The sequence below is a fragment of the Drosophila miranda genome, chromosome 3, assembly GCF_003369915.1.
Source record: "Drosophila miranda strain MSH22 chromosome 3, D.miranda_PacBio2.1, whole genome shotgun sequence".
Classification (NCBI taxonomy): Eukaryota; Metazoa; Arthropoda; class Insecta; order Diptera; family Drosophilidae; genus Drosophila; species Drosophila miranda.
The window spans coordinates 8,209,241-8,223,677 of NC_046676.1; the positions used below are offsets into that span (position 1 = coordinate 8,209,241).

Here is a 14,437-nt window from a genome sequence, read left to right on the forward strand (position 1 = left end):
AACAGATAGCGAAGCAGACAGGGAGAAAAGTGAGTGTTCAGGAAAGTGCCTGGCAAGATACGATACCATTTTGGTTACAATTCACCTGCCATTAGTGGTAATGATGGTCCAGTCTGGGCCCAAATCCCAGCTGGAATGCCATTATATTCAAATTTAGAGCACATAAAGAGAACCCTCATGCAGGTCCGCTCGGCCATATTCCGCGTGAAGGAATTCTCAGATCATCTGTGGCGAGGGGTTGTTGAGCGGAAAAAACGAATTCGTTGCACTGTGCGGCCGGTACCATGGGAATGAATAAGAACTGAGTAATTGCTGGGTCTCCGTCCGTCAGTCGCCGATGCAATGCGAAACATGCTGCGACTGTCCCTCCTACTGGCTGCGATAATGATTGTGCAATCGAAAAGGTCGTCGCAGAGAAAGCTGAGCGTTGAAGAACTTTGCTACCTTCCGACGGTGATAAGTCAGTACAGGAGGGCCGTGTGCCACCCACCGATCTGGGTGTGGACCGTCAGAAAGTGGAAGTGCAGACAAGGCCTGACGTGTGTTCAGGGTTACTCGACGAGGCAAGAATGCCAGACCAACTGCATTGATATGGTAACAGAATCAACAGAATCCACGAAACAAACGGAACCAACGGTGTTTACGGTACGAGAAACAGAACAGCTACCGCCAGTGACACCTGATCCAAAATATACCGGACCAAGAACTAGAAGACCTAGAAGAACGGCAAAACCATACACATTATACACAGTGCCTTAACTAGGGAAAGCTTTTCCGAAAGGAATCAGAATTCAATGTAAATGTCCATACATGTATGCCACTGTTAGGTCATCCAATAATATTATATCAGCTCTTCCACCTGTCGCAATCGGATAAATTCTCTTGGGATCATTTGACATTTGGAGCGTGTAGTTTGCTCTTAATTAAGACTATTTACGGGGCCATTTCAAGAAGAGCCCATAAGTCCGTGAGTTGCTTACCAAAATTAGCAAATCATTTAAGCAGCATAAAATCCTTATCCTACCAGCCTCAGATTTGCCGCAAATTATTTTTGTACGCCCATTGAAAAACGTCGTAAAAAAACGTCGGAGAGCAGCCAAACAATGTGGGGAATTTCCCGAAAGCGAACAATGCCGATGCAGGAAGCAAAATAACGAAAGGAAAGCAATAATCATTAGGGCCAACAATGGCCTCTTCAGTCACGGGTTCGGGGTTTCTGTTGAGGTTCCTCTATCGGGTTGAGTGCGCTGCCAAATGCTGACTAGGCAGATGGTCGAACAAAAAAGTTGGAGGCCAAATGCCAAAATAAACACTTGTCGCTGGCGAGTGTTGGAGGTGGTGGTGGTGGTGGTGGGGGTGCTACGGTATGGCCGCATTCGAACCACAAAAGGGAATATTTTCCAGCTCAGCACGCGTTTAGGCGCTGGTGCGTGCTGCTCAGGCTCTCCTTGTCCTGAGACCATTAGCCATGTGAGTGGGACGGACAGACGGACGGCAGACAGGATACAATCTTTTCACGGTCCTTTGGCCGGCCCTGGCTGGAGTGCTGAGGGGCCTCAATATTCCCCGCCGCCAGATACGCAATAAAAATGTAGACAATTTTTACGACCCTGCCCGAACAACACAAGTGGACATTCCACTTTTATTTCTTCATTAAAAAGCAGTATTGATTGCCTCACGAACCGACCACGGACGGCGGGAGCAGGGGGTCTCCAGAGTGGACCCTGAGGACCTTTGTATCCATACTTTTATTATAGTTTGCCACACAAAGGGCTTTGCCAGTGACGTTATTTGATTTATCAGTATTGAAATTCATTCCATTCGCTGCCTTTTGACATCTTTGTATTGAACATGGTATCCGTGGAGTGCAGGGATACATTGGTTTCGAGCAGATGTTTGTACGCAGCTCCAGGAAAACCAGATATGCGATTGAAAGGATCTACCTAACCAGTAAATAATCTGAACTATTGGATTGGTATTACGACCAGAATAGAGAGCTATTAGTAGCAGTGCAAATTGAGTTTTCTGGCCATCCACTTTACTTGCATTTTTCACCTCAAATCATTTTCCATTCGATTAAAGGGTATTCTTTGGCCGATATATTCAGCCCTGCGAAAACATTTTTGTATCGACCTCAGCTCGGCTCGAAATTCAATAGGATTTCCCTGGCCTTGATGTGCATAAAGTACATAATATTGGATTACTTGAGAGAGGACGTACGTACATAGTTACTAGATAATTATCCGGAAAGTGTGCCACAATTTTTCAGCGGAAATTGATTATTAATAGTTTGGCCATTAATTAAAAGCTAATTGCTCCTGCTCGAGGGTGTATAAAAATGCTCGCGATGGAGCTCCTGGAGTACCTCAGCAAGGTGTGCTATTACAGTTGGCTAAGCAAATTCCTGGTCCTCAATGGCCTCCATACCTTCTACTTCAGCTCTAAGCTGAAGCGATTGGTGGACTCGAGGATGCTCCGGGCATACTGTCTAATCCACCACAGTCTTTGCACGACAATCCCCTGGGTTTGTGTCTCCACCCTGACCATAGCATCGCCATCACATGCTGGCAGGAGAGACACGGCGTCAGGAAGGTCTTCAAGGACCTGCTTCATCTGGAGAGGAAGTACTTCAAGGGACAGCCGAGTGGCACCCCGCTGAAAGCCCGATACAAGGCAGAGGAACAGGGCGGAACAGATGAGGAGGTGGCTGCCTCTCTTTTCGAAGATGTTGCGGATCACCCAGCAGGTGAATCGTGAGAACGCGTTCTGCGTTGTCTGTGTGCTGGCCTGCAACAGCTGGTTCCAGATCACCTTCGGCTATGAGATATTCGTAATGCTGGCCGCCCCCAAGTCCCTCGACTTGAGCCTCTCCCTACGTTTCTTTGTCATACTCAGCTATCTACTGGACGCCGTCAATCTCTACTTTAGCACAGATATTACCCAGCTGCGAGAGGACTCGTTGCGGATTCTGCGGGAGACAACTCGAATGGATCGAATGGTGAGAAGCTAAGGAGAAAGCATTTCAGCTTTCGGTGTTCACGCTGGAGTTGGCGCTGCATCCCAGGCGGGTTGAATTTCTCAATGTCTTTGCCTTCGACCGAAAGCTGACTCTGACCCTCTTGGCCAAGTCGCTGCTGTACGCAATCTGCTGGCTGCAGGGCGACTACATGACGCTGAAGCGTTGAGCTGTTTACTCCACAGCAGAAAATGCTCCATATGTCGTCAAAGTTCGCACCAATAAAGCCCTTCTTCTCTCTTCTCACAGTTTATTATGAGCATGGGTTCTGTGAGGGTTCTCATGTTGTGGTAAGCATAGAGCAGAAACCAAAAGCAAAACACATGCACAGCTTCAGCAAATACAAATCTCTTTATATAAATATATAATGGAAGAATCAACAATGTCTCTAAATTCAAAGCCGCAGGACCAGGGACGGGGCAAGAGCTGTGTGTGTGTGTGTGTGTGTGTGTGTAGGATGATGATGAGGATGATTGGATTGGGTACGGTTCATGCTGCAATATCATGGCAGGTGCAGTAGCATTGGGTCGCCTTAAATGATACCCAGTGTAGGGCAGTTTATGATATGTTCCTCCAATTGAATCCTTTTTTTAGTGCCCCTTACAGCCTCTTTTGAGCCGACCTACGTTCCCTTATGATTACGGGGTATCAGACTACTACGACAACAATGGATTCCTAGCAACAATATGTGCCTGTGTATGGGTTCTGTTTGTTCGTGACGGTTTACGTGTTGCCAAAGGATTGGCATTTTAATTCGATTTGCCATTGAGAGGGATTTGGGACCGACTCTTCAGCTGTTCAGCTCTTCAGCTCTTCAGGCCGAGGCCCCCCCACCCTTTCGCTGTGTGAAACTTGTGTGGCAAATAATAGTGATAACTGTAAATGGAGGATTGGCGTTGGGGGTTGGGGGATGCAGGATGCAGGAAAAAGAATAAATCAAATAAAACTTACTTGTGGAAACCAATTAGCTAACTTGCTGTTACGGATGCCGCTTAAGCGGTGGCTACGACTGGTGCTGGTGCTGCTCTTATTGTTGGTATCGCTGCTGCTGCTCATCGTGCAGAGTCCAGCAGGCGTGAGCAAGGGGAGGTAGCAGTACTAGGCTAGGAACGGGCACACGCACACGCACACGCACACAAGGACACACAGGCATGGGGACGAGACCACATAAATGCATTGGAACAGACATCTGTGTACAAAGCTCCCAGAAATGATTGCTCGTGTTGCGGTTTGAGTTTTGTTGAGTTTTGTTACGGTTTGTCTTGGTTTACCTGAAGTTTTCTTTAAGTTTTTGTCTCTGCAAAGTTATCTAAATGCTGCTTGCTGGCGATTATTTATAGGGAGGGTAGGTACGAGTAGGGGTTTAGGTATAGTTCGAATATGTCTACGGCACAGTCTACAGTTACACGTTCAGTTACACTTTACACTTAACAAAAATTGACGGCAAGGGTCCCAGAAAGTCCTTAGCATTTGCCGTTTCCCGTGGTCCTAGTTGACTAATTTAAAGCTTTTACCAAGTTGCGTTCCATTCTGGTCATATGTACACTTACAAAGTAGGCTAACAATACGTTCTTACAATTAGATATGGGTAACTGTTTCGGTTCGAGTTCGGGTTCGCGTTTGGGTTTGGGTTCGGGTTTGGTCCGCTCAGTTGAGTAGCTGTTTGCTTATATGTTTCACATTTAGCTGGTTATTAAATTTAGTTGGTCAGTTTCTGTTTAGTTGAATATAAAGCTGTTTTATTGGACTCCTGTTGATATTTATTGTTTGTTTTCTCGTTGCGCTGCTGCTGTTGCTGCTCGTAGTCGTTGTCCTGCTGGAAAAGAGAAATTGATGGTTGGGGAAAACTAAGGGACTAGGGGACCACGGGTATTGCCACTCCGCATCGACTCAAGTGTGCCCCGGCTGCCTCCCCCGGGAGAGACAGAGCATTTGCCTGCCAAATGAAATTATGGCCAAGATATTTTGCAATAATAAAATGAAAGATAGCAGAGCGCTGCTACGGTCTGGGACACCCGTTGAGAGCACAGAAGGCTTGCCCAGCCCCCAGCAGCCTCAGATATTTCTCAAGTTCAAACAAAACGTGCCTGGCAGAATTTTTGCTATCTTTGTGCCATTTAGTTCATGCCACTTGCCACTTGCCACTGGCCACTGCAGCCAGCATAATTTGATTACACAGAATGCCACAGAAAGTGTTTAATTAAATTAAACAATTTGATCCCCAAGCGCTTAAACGGCGCCCAGCTGGAGGCTGGCAAAGTGTCAAGATACGGAATATATGTAAATTTTAATATTATTTAATAATTCCGTTTGGCCAGAGGCGGCCGACTAAACCACGGCCAAATGACCTGGAATCCAGCAGCTCTAAATTTAGGCTAAATTTAGATGCGCCCACACCGTAAAATCACAATAAAATCAATAAAAACCTACACAGAAATTCGCTCATATGCCCCACCGTTGTCGATGGGCTGGAGGGTCGTGCGGAAAGGTAACGAAATTTCGTTCATTATTAGTTTTGCAGGCGACAAGCAGTGGCAGTGGCAGTTGCAGTTGCAAGTGACAATACGGGACCTGCAGTCTCCGCACAGCCCCACACGCAACTTGAGCTTTATCCCCATCCTTTCATTGTCCCACTTTCAAAATTGAATTTATGGCCAACACACAACCGAAACAGCTGGTGCCTTGACAGTTTACACACTCTCCGTATACGGGCAACTTTTCGGCTGGGACAACAGTCCCCCCCGCCCACCGCCCCAACAAAAACACAGCTCGGAAAAACGCAATCCAACCCAACCCAACCCAACCCATTTTCTATCCCGCCGAGGGACTTTCCCCACACGCCCTGGGCGTATAGGTTTATCTTGGGGCTTATTGCCCTCCGAACAGATAGCCAGCTACGATTTTTTATGCCAAAAGTTCAAAGCAATTTTTAAAGATCAAAATGCCAAACAGAGACGACGCAACGGAGGCGAGAGACGAGTCCTCAAGGGAGCCGGGACCCGGGAGCCAGGCAGAGTCCAGGCCACAGAGAAATCATTTCGTTTCAATTTATTTTTCGATTTCCCATTGTTTTGCTCTTTTACGGAAGTCACAGCACATGTTAGTTGCTGCTTTTTCCTTAAATCTGTATATATTCTGCTCTGTTCTGCAGTGCCAAATGCTGTCCTGGCATTTTCACACCACAAACACATACAGCCACAAATTGGTCATTTTCCAAGAGGATTCAAAAATTACACAATGTTATTCTCTCAAATTAGACATACGCCACCGAGTGTCTATCTGTCTGTCCGACTGTCAGACCTTCTATTCGTGCTCTGATTGCGGCTTTATTTCTTTTGAACGTGGCTTATAAATAAGTGAAGAGGAAATTCTGATGAAGCATGGCTAATTGAATTAAGTGAGTGCCAAAAGTTTCCGACTTGAGACACAGATCAAAGTAAGTTAAATATACTAATTTCATCAATAATAATTGGAGCTTCAAGTGGACTCCTCTTTGAAGCAACATATGTTCCATTAGCTAGAACTGAACTCTCCTCAAATTTGCATTCATCAGCCAAAGAAAATCCTCTGGCTGTGCCCATAAATAACGAAATATATATTTAGCCCAGTAAACAAAAAGCCAAAGAAAAACTCATTAATCACACGAACGAAAGCAAGCCAATGAATCAATGAAACTGTGTAGTACAGTGACAGGTCAGGGAAAGGTCAGTCAGGGGCACTCTTAACAAATGTCAAGGAAAGGATTGAGAAGAACAAAGATTTCAAAGGTCTCTCTTCCTTTGGAAGTTCAGAAATCAAATGAAGATGCCCTGCACCGCCGCTTGGTGGAAATTCTGCCTGGGGGCAATTATGAAAAATCTCACTAAAATAAAAACTATGCTGAGCCGAGGGCATTTGTCAGAGGAAATTTATGTTTGGCGCGACTTACGGGCAGGTCTGAGCACTTCGCGGCAAAAGAAATGGCAACAGAAACGTGAAAGGAAAATGGCCCCCACTTAGTTTAATTGTTGGCACGTTGCTTGGGGGCGTGTCCGTGCCCGTGTCCGTGCCCGTGCCCCTGCAGAATACACAAAGGAGCAGGACCCGTGACCGGACTGTGCCTGAGCTGAGGAGCGGCTCATGTAATTAAAGCACCGCCGCATCCACTGCAACAATGCGACGTGCAGGGGGGGGAGGGGTGTTAACTTGGCCAACTGCTGCTTCTGCCACTTCTGTGCTCGGTGGCATTTCACGCCGCACTCCTTTGCGGGGTTTTTTGGTACTTAATTGTGCGCATTAACTGACAGGCCGAGACCCCAAAAGGACCCTATTGATTGCTGGATGGGTGGATGCCATTCAAGGCTTCACCCAATTACTTTCCCTTTCTCTGCACACTTTCTATGTCATAATTGGCACTGACACTGACACTGACACTGGCACTGGCTAAGTGCCGAACGTTCCACGAACGGGCCATTTAGCTGCAGTTTCGTTTAGTTTAGTTACTTTTATACGAGTTTGCACCGCACCGAGGAGTGTGTCTGGTCCCCGGCCAGGGTATGGCAAATGGCTAGCTTATGAATGTTTAAATAACTTTCAATTGCGAGAAAAGTTTTCAATTTCGTTATAACTTTTGCCCATGTAAATGCATTAACAAACTTTAATTAATATGAAGCCAACACCCATACACGAGCAGGGACGGGGAAATCGATTGTATTGGGGCTGCTACTGGGGCTGAGGCGGATGCTGCTGCTCACAAAGTTTCTAATGGCCCCGTAATGGACCCTTGAGCATAATGTTTCGACACTGGCCTCAAGAAAGGGGCAACGCGACGTATACGCAACAATTTTACATGATGAATGAGCGAGCGCTTGGGGAGTTGCCTAAGCATTTCCGAGGAAATCTGAATTAAATTAAATGATTTTAAGGGAGAATTTAATACAGAAATTCCAGTGTTGTGGATATTCCAGGCTCGTAGGAAACGCTTGATGCTTGGTAAGTGCAATATATAAACTATAACAAACAGTTGACTAATCTTTAGTTCAACTTCCCCCCAGCCATTGCCAGGAACATGCTGGGGCTGCTGATTGCTGCATCCACAGGAGATATGCGACTAGAGCGTGGTGTCCTAACCCTAATACATAATCTGTGCACTCTCCAGCTGGATACTTACAGACCGCACACTTTGCATGCGTTTGCCAAATCCAATCGGAACAAACCGAAACGCGAAGGAGCAGCCGGGATGCGATTCGAGACTCTCATGGAATATCTAACGCAACGAAACAGAAAGAGAAACAGAAACAGAAAAAGAATGAAGCGGAATGCCGCACTGACAGGAAACAGTGCTGCATGTGCTCGGCGATTAGCAAACAAGAGGCAGACCGTGGAGAGCTATCCCCAACCGAAGGGGCGGGCGGGGCAGAGGATGCGCTTAAGAATGCAGTGCATCGCCTGGCAACGGTAAAAATGTGTCACTGAGAGTGAGCGGATAAGGGCTCGCCGAAGAGGATGGGGGAACAGCAGCGTGGAGCACAGGGAGCACTCGCACAAAATACTCGTCGGGCAAACGCAAAATGACTTTAAATGGAGACATCGCTTTGTGTGTGTGTCCTCCTCTCCTTTCTGCATCGCACTACGTGCCACTTGCCACTTGAATGTCATTCCGGTTGGGGCCAAATGAAGTTATGCAGTATTTTTCATTGATTTCCTCTGTTCGAGCCAATAAGGAGGATGCAAGGTAGCGCGACTCCTCGACTCTCTCAACGTTTCGCCAGAGAGACGAGACCGACCTGGCCTCGACTGCAAAGTAGGCGATGGAAAGTACGTGTACTTACACAAATTAAACGTGTCAAGATGGGGCTCCACTCGACGCTGGGAAAACACTTAAGCGGCAAAAATGTGTGGCTGTCTGGCTTCCAGGCTGCCTGGCTGCCAGGCTGCCAGGCTTCTTTGCTGCACTCCAGTTGAGCGACTTGATGCTCTCGACATGCAACGCAAATGAGTTGGCTAATGTGGCCAGGAGCGTAGCGGAGAGGGAAATGTTGGGGGGGGGGGGGGGGGGGGGGGGGGGAGAGAATGTGGCCCAGAGCTGGGTAAAATTTGGACAAAAGCCAGAGCGGCATGGCCCTGACAGGCGTGGATGTGGATTTTATGGCTGATTTGGTCGCTGGCACTGCATTTGCCACACATCAGCAGGCAAGTGCGTTCGGCGACATTACTCATACATAAACAATTTAGGGCCAGCCGAGCACACATTAAAGCCCCACTGGCCCCACAAGCGCTTCAGCAGCGGCAAACATTCAGCTCATTAAATATTGAACACAAATTTATGACCAGCTTCCAGTAGAGTACAACTGTGTAGCTAGAGGATCGCAATTTGAATGCGAGGGCACCGGCAGAAATATGCGCTGCCTTTCCTTATTTAAATTGCGAAAATTTGAATTTTCTGGAATGCATAAGAAAACATCTGCAGGAGTACAGGATATCAAAGTGCCTCCTACGAACGGCAGCCGATTCAATCAACGGCAAATCTGGTTTTCCCTCAGGTTAGACCATGGGAACCTCCGTCCGCGTGTCCGTGTGTCCGTCCGTAATAAATTCAATTATTTTAGTCAGTCCTCTCGCTCGGGCCGGGCTTCCTTTTGTCTGGATGTAGAAGCAGGTAGCGGTATACAATGGAACACGATTAATATTAATTTGGAATCGGCTCCGCTCGGCTCGGCCGCAGTGTTTAATGTAAAAGTTTTCTGCACGTCAATTCGCGTCATATCGGTGCTGTGCGGACCACTAATTGTCACTTAAAAGCTTTCACATGCTCTCGCCCGCTCTTATTTATTTATCTTTCCTTTGTACTCAATTATCTGACTGTCAGTTACCATTAGACCGGTAAGAGCCCCGTCGCAGCGAGAGAGCAATGAACAGATAAATACTGAAAAATGTAGAGCACTTTTGGCATGAAGTAGTTTGGATTTCAAGGAATTCCGCCACTTAGCACACATTTAGTTGGGATTCGTTAAGCGGAATTCGTTCAAGACTGCAACAAGAGTCGAATGAAACAGTTTGAATAGTTAAATTGATAGATGCCATTGTTCTTTAATCAACGCTCGACGAAGTTTCGGTTTTTAGGGAAACTTTAGCACTGTGGTGACATTTTACAGTACTTCACACCGCCTAGACGTGTGGATAAATTGAAAAAGTTTTCCACAGGTAATTTTTCGTACAACATTTGGCATGCACAAAGGTCGCCAGGTGAGCAAATACAATATTGATCGCTGAACATGCTCCAACAGGGAAGCAAAAGTAGAGCAGTGGAATCTACATATATTATAAGTCTTGAACAGGTGCTTTAGAGGCTTCACTACAGCGAATTTCCAACTACAAGTCACAGTCTCTGTCCCTCAGTTGTCGTACATATCTCAAAATGTACCCGCAGGCTGCAGCTTCAGGCCAAAAACTGTGTAATTAACTATTCAAAAAGGGGGTAAAATGTACACTTTGGCTGGCGTTGTACCAGCTGTGACCGAAGGGAGAACTCGGTCGGGACCCGTAGCCCAGCTGCTGGCTGCTGGCTGCTGGCTGCTGACAGGCCACAAAATGCTCTTTGCTTGTAAATTATAATTGTTATTAATTTCTGCCAATTTACATGGGGATGGATGATGATGATGATGATCAATGAACTGCCCCGCGCTGTCCCTCCACTTGTCTTGATTAAAAACTTTCCGAGCGACAAAATCGATGATGGAATTATGTAAACAATCAATTTGCGCCAGCCAGGAGGCAATGAATGAATGAATTTTGCCCGTCCCGTCCCTGTGCCGTCCCTGTGCCGTCCCTGTGCCGTCCCTGTGCCGTCCCTGTGCCGTCCTGGCAGTCGGCGAGCAAACACTACCTTCTCTTCTAGTCCCCTGCACCGAAACACACTCGGATAATGAAAGTTCTCGCCATGGCGGTGGCTGTGGCCGTGGCTGGGTGGGGGCGTATACAAAACGTGTATACTTACAAGCAAAACAAGCATTTGCCTGTTGTCGGTGTGGGCTGGAGAAAGGTAATTCATTTGGTCGGCTGGGCTGTGCCGTCCCGCTGTTTCTGCTAATAAAACATGCCCCTGCACTGAGAGAAGTGTGACGGGTGTTCCATGCCAAACTACGTCATATCCCCTGAACGATTTCTTCGAGTGTACGCTGTTTGAACAGCCTGTTGCTGTTAATACAATAAAATGGCAAACTCATCGCACTTTGGGCGGCCCCAAAAATATTGTAAGGTCCAACAAGGGGGCGGCTACCGACCTGACCCCCTGGTCCGTCCCCCCTTATCGGTGATTGTCAACAGTCATTATGTGGCACACAAAAACTTTCTCTCGTCTAAATATAAAACTTTCCACAAGCACGTGGAAAACAAATAAAGAACGAACAGAACAGGAAAAACTAGTTTCCGAAAATTAAAGAAAATTCCATGCACAAATTCTTTTGAATAAAATATGAGCAGCAGGAAAGTAAGAAACTTTAAAAGAAAACTCTACTGAAAACCATTGAATGCGGAACCCACGAAAGAACAGATGTTAAAGCCCTTATCGACTTTGTCGTTGGGAATTTTCGTATATGTTGGGTTAAAGGGTTTAACGGGAATCCGAAATCTGAAATTAAACACAGCTGAGTGGAGAGCATCTGATCATGTGGAAACCGTTTCTCTGCATAATTGTTCTCCGACTCGGGGCAAATTGGATTTACACAATTAAAAACCACCTTCCTTTCGGCTAAGTTCCGTGCGAAATGCGACAGGCTGAGCCGGTAGGGCCCTAATTATTCAAGCATAAATTACAAAAATAAATTGTTGACACGAACCAAAGGGGCGGAGGCCCGCCCACGGCCTCGTCTTCGGCTTCGGCTTCGGCTCCAGCTCTGGCCCTCTATCTTCCATGTCAACATATTGCTCTAAGCATTTAAGCCAAATTTAGCTGGGACAAGGCTGCGCTACTAAGACGGCTCCGGGCTCCGGGCTGTGGGCCTGTAGGTCTGTAGGCCTGTTCTCTGCCCGTGTAAATAAATTAAGCGGCTTAAGATTGCATGTGCTGTGCCGCCTGGGATTGTCGTTTCTTGGCTTGTTGTTTGCTGTTTGTCGCGCATTTTGTAATTAAAACACTTGACGAGTATTTAACGCGCCATTGCCCGTGTGCGAATGCCGCTAATGGAGCCATTTGTGGCACATCAGGAATGTTCTAATCACGACAAACTTCTTACACGGAATTTTGCATAATTTTGATTATCCGGTACGGGTGGAGCCGAATGTAATACTCGCAAATCCAAACATGGGATTAATCCAGTTCTTTCATACTTTTACCACGACCGCAATCCAAGCATCGATTTGTTATCGATATTGACCGACAGGTGTGACGTCTGTAATGGCTGCTATAATACGTTTCTTGCGTTTCCATATAATTTTCTGTAATGTATAAATCCCTGAGGCATTTTTAAAATATTTAAACTCATTTCCATACAGCTTTTTCCGTCTCCTCGACAGCATCGAAGTGTATTGACTGCTGTCCGAAGGAGGAGGAGGAGGAGGTCCTCGCCACACCGCATTTATTATGCAGTTGTTGGCGATGCGCATATCGATGGCATTTTTAATTGAACTACGACGACCGAGCCCGAGTCGAGCCCGAGTCCGAGCCCGAAAAAGGGGAGCGGTTACTGGGAAAGTCGGCTCGTAAAATGGTTGAAATTTAATTAAATCAATGTGTTGATTTAATTGAAGTGCAATGGCAGTGCCAGTGACAGTGGCAGTGACAGTAGCCATCTTAATACGCTTCGCCGGGCAATGCAATTAAATTCCATGTTAATGCAACTTACAAAAAAGGCACCGCCGCCACCCGCAGCCCTACATAAACACATACTTCCATCGATATTTATGAGTATTGTCTGGCCTTTAAAGCGTACACATTTTCTTGGTCTAATCTCCTCCGGGTTGTAAAATATTTAGAGGACTTGCCACTCGGAACGTCCCAAAGGGAAAAGATGTACATGTATAATTTTTTTTGTTTTATGGAGTCGCATATTTATAAAAGCTAAAATAAAATTCCAGAAGAAGCAGTCTTTGTTTGCACTTTTAAAGCAGAAGAGTTTGTCTATCATCATCCCGGAGGAGACATCAACAGCATTTGCAGGTTTTAACCATCCAACTATTCGAGACTAGACTGGCTCAGTGACTCCGCTGAAAAGGGTTTGATTGTCAGGCCGTGCAATGGTAAAATATGAACAGACTACACGATGACAAGCTGTCCATCGGTCCGTGCCCTTCCTTGTCCCTTCTGTTGCAATGTGTCAAGCTACTGTTTGTCAGTCTGTCTGTCCATCTGTCTGTATTTCTGTTTGTTTATTTGCAATAGGAAAACAGAATCGAGCCGGACAGCCGCTGGATAGTCCATCAGAGGGCTATCCCCCCCCCCGGCTGTCTGTTATAGCCGTGCACTTAGCCATTCCAGCCGGCCCGGACAGGGCATGGTCCTGCCATAAGCCTGCCAGCAATCGTTCCCTTGGCTTGGAGTGCTGTCAGCTGTAAATTTACGATTTTCGAGTGGGTAGCGGGTAGCGGGAGGTCAAAGCATAATAAAATCTTGATATATCCTTAAGCTCGCCTTTGTAGCCGTTTTCAATTGCATTTTCCCCGCTGATAATTGATGGAAAATTTCTCTCGCCTGACTCTTTAAGCTCTTTGCGCTTTCCACGCTTTTTTGCAGCTCTCTTTTTTTTAGTTTTTATTTGATTTCTGTTGCAGTATCCTGTTGCCTTTTCTACTTAATATCCCAGAGCTCTGGCGGACAGTGTCTGGGCGGGGCAGTCGTTGGCTGTGTGGCAGGCAAATATTTGAACTTCAAGTGAACTTTTTCCTTGCCCACTGGAGGGAGAACAGCGCCAGCCATGGCCATGGGGCTGTTTGCTGTTCACACTCTTCCTCTGTCCCGTGCAGTAGCCGGAAGCATGCTTCCTGGGCAGCCTGCTTAGGTCTGCATCTCAGTTGCAGCATGCATAGATATTTCAGCATGAAATGAGTTTTTGGTCGGCTTTCTGCCGGCCCTAATGCGGTCAAGTGGCCCAAACCGACCTGACCTGGCGGCCACTTTTGCTGCTGCGGCATATTTTGACAGTAAATTGTAAATTGACCAACAAATGTGCATCCTAATGGGATGTATAGTAAATTTATTGCTGATCAAATTATATTACATTTTTGCGGCAATTAGAGCAGGCTTTGATGGCAAATTTTCCATTCCGGTGTCCTTTTCTCTTTAGAATGATTGAAAATGGTCATAAATAAATACGAGAAATACGAGTATATTCATATGTTTCTTTGTAATGATTCTCGTGTGGCTTGGTTCTATTATTTATCCATATCTTTGGCGTAACACTCGTTTAACAGGCACATTTCCACACTCCTTTGAATGGAGATTGACAT

At 46.3% G+C, this 14,437-nt stretch overlaps 2 protein-coding genes across 21 annotated transcripts in view; one reads left to right on the plus strand and one right to left on the minus strand.

The window, feature by feature from the left end:
* The window catches only part of LOC108159238 (potassium channel subfamily T member 2), a 102,677-nt gene that overhangs the window by 37,193 nt on the left and 51,047 nt on the right, over window positions 1–14,437 (minus strand). For 12 of the 20 annotated variants that reach the window (XM_017292360.2, XM_033392468.1, XM_033392469.1 and 9 more), the window contains exon 2: window positions 3,968–4,832. The exons of 7 other annotated variants lie outside the window; for them this stretch is intronic. In XM_017292360.2, coding sequence (XP_017147849.1) covers window positions 3,968–4,072 — 105 coding nt within the window. In that variant the 5' untranslated portion in view covers window positions 4,073–4,832. The remainder of the gene's footprint in view (window positions 1–3,967; window positions 4,833–14,437) is intronic. One more of the 20 variants, XM_033392467.1, reaches the window with a different exon arrangement.
* LOC117188503 lies at window positions 1,778–3,245 on the plus strand. Its single transcript, XM_033392484.1, is given in 2 exon segments — window positions 1,778–2,555; window positions 2,558–3,245. Coding segments are annotated over 2 exon segments (417 nt in total). The 5' UTR covers window positions 1,778–2,338; the 3' UTR covers window positions 2,758–3,245.